This window comes from Aulonocara sp. 'chitande type north' Nkhata Bay, linkage group LG18 (genome assembly GCF_057382095.1).
Source record: "Aulonocara sp. 'chitande type north' Nkhata Bay isolate Kocher_YH1m ecotype deep benthic linkage group LG18, A_spYH_male_GT1.1, whole genome shotgun sequence".
Lineage (NCBI taxonomy): Eukaryota > Metazoa > Chordata > Actinopteri > Cichliformes > Cichlidae > Aulonocara > Aulonocara sp. 'chitande type north' Nkhata Bay.
The window spans coordinates 20,269,501-20,275,907 of record NC_141361.1 but is presented as its reverse complement, the minus strand read 5'-3'; the positions used below and the strand labels follow the sequence as shown (position 1 = coordinate 20,275,907).

General features: G+C 41.1%; 1 protein-coding gene across 1 annotated transcript; it reads right to left on the bottom strand.

Annotated features, from left to right (window-relative positions):
* Positions 1–951: 951 nt before the first annotated feature.
* Positions 952–6,407, bottom strand: LOC147308440 (uncharacterized). Its single transcript, XM_086272833.1, has 5 exons — positions 5,803–6,407; positions 4,810–4,909; positions 4,680–4,725; positions 4,350–4,602; positions 952–3,213 (listed from the first exon to the last, which is right to left on the bottom strand). The coding sequence occupies exons 1-5, from the start codon at positions 6,088–6,090 to the stop codon at positions 1,960–1,962; spliced, it is 1,941 nt and encodes a 646-aa protein (XP_086128959.1). The 5' UTR covers positions 6,091–6,407; the 3' UTR covers positions 952–1,959.

The window sequence follows — 6,407 nt, the reverse complement described above, 5'->3', positions numbered from 1 at the left end:
CTCAGAGCTGGACTGATGTGGTCCACTTTTTTGGTCTTAGTGAGGACTCGAGCAGCAGAGTTCTGAATGAGCTGTAGTTGTCTGACTGATTTTTTAGGTAGACCTGTAAAGATGCTGTTACAGTAATCAAGCCTACTAAAGATGAATGCATGGACTAGTTTTTCCAGGTCCTGTTGAGACATCAGATCTTTTATCCTTGATATATTCTTGAGGTGATAGTAAGCTGACTTTGTTATTGTCTTAATGTGTTTTTCTAAGTTTAGGTCTGCATCCATCACTACACCCAAATTTCTCGCCTGGTTTGTGGTTTTTAGATGTATAGATTGAAGTTCTCTGGTGACCTGTAATCGTTTTTCTTTGGCGCCAAAGACTATTACCTCAGTTTTGTTTTTGTTTAGCTGGAGAAAATTGTGGCACAACCAGTCATTGATTTCCTCAATGCATTTACCAAGAGCCTGTACAGGGCCTCGGTCTCCTGGTGACATTGTGATATATATTTGTGTGTCATCTGCATAGCTGTGATAGTTTATTTTGTTGTTGTTTATAATCTGTGCCAGTGGGAGCATGTAAATGTTAAACAGAAGGGGTCCCAAGATGGAACCTTTGGGAACTCCACATGTGATACTTGTCTGCTCAGATGTGAAGTTACCTATTGATACAAAGTATTTCCTGTTTTCTACGTATGTTTTGAACCAGTTTAGTACAGTTCCTGAAAGACCTGTCCAGTTCTCCAGTCGTTTGAGTAATATGTTGTGGTCAACTGTATCAAATGCTGCACTGAGATCCAGTAAAACTAGGACTGACATTTTTCCACTGTCTGTATTCAGACATATGTCATTAAACACTTTGGTCAGAGCGGTTTCAGTGCTGTGGTTCTGTCTAAAACCTGACTGGAAGGCATCGTAGCAATTATTCTGTTTTAAGAAGTAACTGAGCTGTTGAGAAACTGCTTTTTCAATGATCTTACTTAAAAACGGGAGATTTGAGATCGGCCTGTAGTTGTTCATTTGTGTCTTGTCAAGATTGTCCTTTTTCAGTATAGGTTTGATTACAGCAGTTTTTAGTGATTCTGGAAACACACCTGATAATAAAGAAAAGTTGACGATCTGTAACAGGTCTGACTCTAAAGTCTTTGAGACCTTTTTGAAAAAACTTGTTGGCAGGACATCTAAACAGCAGGAGGAGGAGTTCAGTTGACCTAAGATGTCCTCCAGGTCTTTGCTGTTAATAGGTTGAAACTGTTTCATGGTGTTTAAACAGTTTTTTGGTGGACACAGTACATATCCTGGATCTGCTGTTGATGTACCAATTGCTTGTCTAATTTTTTGGATTTTTTCAGTGAAGAATTTGGCAAAGTCATTGCAGGCCATGGTCGAATGAAGTTCAGCTGCCACTGACACAGGAGGGTTTGTTAGCCTGTCAACTGTAGAAAATAAGACCCGAGCATTATGGCTGTTTTTAGTGATGATGTCAGAGAAGTAGGACCTCCTTGCATTCCTCAGTTGTAAATTATAATTGTGAAGTTTCTCTTTATAAATGTCATAATGTAAACTTATATCATATTTAAAGATTAAATAAAATAAGGTTTTCTCATCAAATAAAAACCACATGTTGTGGCAGAGCTAATATAAGACTGGAAACTGACTGTATGTAGTGATAAAAATAAAAACAATGGAAGTTCATTCTTACATTAGCGTAATTTTGATTCTGAATAAATACTGACTTGCTCTTCTTCAGGCAAGCAGTGCCATAACGTTCGATCAGCTTCCATCTGTTTGCAATTCACCTCCACATCTGTTAAGATAAAAAGGCTTCGGAAAATCAAACAACAGTGTGGAACTCCCTATAAAGCAACGATTTCATGCATGTACTGAATTATATCAATAGTGGCTGTGTAGTGTGATCCTTCTGTTTTTACATCATTAAAAAAGACAAACAAAAAAACAAAAACCACAGACTTCAGACCACCAGGCCCTTCTTTGATCTTTCTCTCCGTTTCTTAACAGTCTTCTGGCTGCTGCACCTCTTCTTCTTTGCTTCTACTTCTGGGTCAAAATCAGAGTCACTGTCACCGTTTGGTCGCCTTCCCAATGTCTCCTCCTCCTCCTCTTCTTCTTCTTCCTCCTCTTCTGTCGAGTCAAAGGATAAATCACTACCTGACTGCTTGTCCTCGCTCCCCTCATCACCGGAGCCTGTTTTCTTTAACTTCTGTACCTTTGATTTGATTCCTCTGGGCCTGTCCGTGCTTCTCCTTTTACTTTTCGGCTTCATTGATCTCTCCCTCTGAACCTTCTGTTTTACTTTCACACTGTCAAACTCAGAGTTCACGTCTCTCTTTTTCTTGTTCCTCTTAGCATCATTTGCCCTTTTATCCATCTGCTGAAGTCCAGAGCTGGACGTGTGGTAACGCTGGACGTGACTTTTCAAGCTCACGTTGTGGTTGAAGCACATGTCACAGAGCTGACACTTGTACGGCCGCTCCCCGGTGTGCAGACGCATGTGGGACTTCAGGTGGCTCGTCTGGTTGAAGCCACGCTGGCACACCGAACACTTGTACGGTTTCAGTCCTGTGTGCACAACGGAGTGCCTCCTGAGACGATGTATGTCCTTGAAGTCAATCCCACAGACTCCACATTTGAACTCCCTCGAGACTCTGTGCTTTGCCAGGTGGCTCCGGCGTTCTTTACTGGTGGCGAATGTCTTTGGACAGTCGGGACATTTAAAGGGATCTTTTTTATCCTGGTGGGTCAGCTCGTGCCTAAATTTGTCCGCCCTGGTTTTGAAGGTGACATAGCAATACTTGCAAGGATGCTCGTACGTTTCGTCGTGGATTTCGCTATGATTTCTTAGAGCAATCTCAGAAACGCACCTTTTCCCGCAGATATTGCAGGAGTAGGGTTTTATTTTGTGCTCGCATGTGTGAGGCTTCAGGATGAGGAAAAAACGTCCGCACTCTGTGCACAGCTCATTAATTTCGAGGCCACCCGGGGATTCAAAATCTTCCTCTTCGCCTTCATCCTCGGTTTCCTCCTCAGACTCCTTTGTGAGCTCGTCAGCCACCAAAAGTTCCTCCGTGGGATTCCAGTCCCCATCTGAACTCATCCCACCTCTATTGCCTTCCTCTTCGTCGTCTGAAGGATCGCTTTTTTCATCGCTAAAAGTGACGGCCTCAGACAAAGCCACAGCGCCGGCGTTGTCGTCTCTTAGCGCTGACTGTGAATGACAAGAATGGCAACGTAGCATTTGGGAAACTTTTTCAAGCCTGTACAGCAAAGAGTTTTCATGAAAAATGACTAAGACAGAGGTGCAAGCAAAGGACAAAGTATCATTTCTATAAGTGCTTTTTTTAAAACTGCAATTCAGCAAAAGCGCGGGCAAAGACACAAAAAGCAGAAAACAGATACTTTTTTGTTCCAAATGGAATAATAGAGACGCAGAATTTGCATCTTTCTGAGAGAATTATTACTTCTGAGAGCCAAACAAATTAAACGCATGTATGACTCTCAATCCAAAAAAAAGTAGCTTGATTAAATTGTGAAGTGATGTGAGATCTTAAGAGTTGCTATTTGCACCATCACTTCTGAAGAAACTCCCAGAAACTAAGTGGGAAGCTCCTATCATGACTATGTGAAGCTGGCTCCAAAAGTGAGTCAATCCCTGTCATGTCTTAAGTTAAAATACCCGGCTTTAGAGAATTCAAAATAATTTTACAGACTGCTACCAAAACGGTTTTGATCTCTATGGATAGTTTTCTCGTTTACAACATCTGCAAGTGGGAGAATTTTTTATAACTAATCCGTGTGAATAGTAAGGGTTAGGGGCGTGGCCACTTTGATTGAGTGTGCTGACACAGGCAGCTGTAAACCCGTTGGTGTCTGCAGCGGCGTCACATCTGCTAATTGGAGTCACTGTGTTAGTGGTCTTGCGTGTTCCTTTTGGGGCGCCTGCTACATCCTGCTGTATAGTATAACCCATCCAAGAAGTCTGTACTTCAGAGTGAAACACAACTATTGTTTTTGGTTACATTATAATTCAAAATTGCATCCATTTTGAAAGACAGGTAGGCTGCTCTAGTCAGCTGTTTGAATACACTTTTTTTGAAAGACTGCTTTCTGCTAGCTAAAATAAGCATCTCAATTCATATCATTAAGCATTACCAATGCAATCCCAACCATAATGCGTGACATTACGGCGGATACAGCTATCTTTTAGTCTATGATATTTAATGAAATATGTCATATTAAACTTTTTATGAGTCAAGTCCAGTTAGGAATCATAAAATAAACACATTGCAAACTTCTCTGATGACCAAGTTTTCTTTAGTAGACAGTAAATCAGGTTAAACCTACCAGCTGGGTCTCTGGGGTTCCCTCTGTGCCTCTTGTCAGGCGTCCATCTTCAGCGGCAGGGAGAGGGGCACTGACCTGACCATTCCGCTTGTTTTTGTAGTCGCACTTATGGCATCGTTGTTTCAAGATGATGAGCTCCCCATAGGTTACTTTCACTGCCTGGAGTTTGTCTCCACATGTTGGGCACTTTTGGCCAAACACCTTCAGGAGGCAATTTTCATTCACCATGTATTTGTCGTTCTGAAGTGCAGGCCTGAAACACAAGAATACAAACAGTCAGACGCGTCATGATGTCACATCTTCAAACATGCTCAGAAATGTGGAACTTACAATTCCTGGTTCGAATCTGTGTCTGGAGTTTCAGGAGTGAGAGCATCTGAAACATTGTGGGGGACAGGCTTGAATACAACACTTTGTCACACTTTAGATTTTTAATGGTGTGATATGGACACTTTCTTACCTCTCAAGGGGCATTCTGTTATTTCAGGGGAACAAGTAGAGCTCTTACATAATTCTAGGTCATCACACTGACTATCTGCATCTGTGGTGGTAACAGGTTCCTACACAAAAATCACAAAAAAACACAAAAGCTTTCAGTCAAACAAAGCCACAAACAGTTAACAAGCATGCGTTTTTTGTCTATACCCATCAATGTATGGATTTCAAAGTAAAATTGCTCTTCAAGTGACTCATTTCAACAACCAAAAAAATTTAGCCTGTCATTGATGAAATAGCAATAATAAAACACAAAACAAAAATTTATGTGAAAAAAAAAATCAAATTGCAGATAACAGAAATATTGAAATATGATAAACTTGTCTTAAAATAGCCACGCTTAGAATTGCAATTCAAACACCGTGTAAAGCCATTAAAAATAGTTAATATGTCACTTAATATACTTTAGATCAACAGTATTCATATACGCAATTTCGGATAGCTTTTGATGTTGTTGATCTTTAGTAAAATTAGTCTGTGGAAGCAAATCTTTCCTTCTAATAGATGGATAGTGGAAAAAGTAAAGTCTCTTTACCTTGAAATACAAAATCAAACTGACTTATTGATTGATATTGACTGAGTAACTCGATAAGGGTGTGTACTGTGGATCTAAAATAAAATTAGTCTGTGGAAACAGGACGTTCACCTGTAATGGCTGTTCACGACTTAAAATCTTAATTAAAAAAATAAATCAGCTTTCATTATTTATGTTTAATTTTGAAATGAATTCATTTTCTATAGTATTTTGGCATTTATGCCAGACTAAACGTGTGGTGTGGGCTAACATAGAAATCACATTCATTTGAAAGTCGCTTTTATTTTGTAAACACGTCTCAGTTTCTCTTTCCGTAATACACAGTATATAGGTATAACGCAAAGCAACGTGGAAGCTGGCTTGGGAGCAGTTTTTTAAAGATCCGGTGAAGTCCAGCAACAGGTGATCCCTCAGCTGACTTACCTCATCCTGTGGGCTCTCCACGGGTTCCTCTGGCTCTGTGTTGACCCACAGTGAGGGGACAGCACCGGGCTTCAGCTGCACCGAGCCACTCAGAGCCAAGCTCACGAAGCAGTCATCTGTGAAGTGTTCACTGCAAATAGTGATATCAGTCCAGGACGATTCTTTTAGTCGCTGCTTGTTGACTTCGAACAGAAACAGAACCCACTCCAGTCTCCTCTCCGGGTCCTCTGGTAGCCTGAACCGCTGCACATTGTGTCGCCACGAATCACAACCAACGACGGAGCACATGCTGGGCTACAGATGTGACCCTCCAGTTGTAGAAGTGGTCGGACAGCGTTACGTTTTAACGCTCGCTTGCTGTAGCTGCCACATTTTAACATAAACAACAATGGCAGGCTAATGGCTAAGTAAGCGAATGTTGTGCTAACAGAACTGGCGTGGCTCTCTGGCTGGGTTCGCTTGGTTTGGCGACCAGCGTATCCCGGCTTAACAAGTAGATGACGCTGGCATTTCTCGTCACTTAGGTAGAAAACTTGCACAGCTCCACAAATTAAAAATTAAAAAGACTAAAACCAACACTGAAACTATTAAAAAAAAAAAACTAA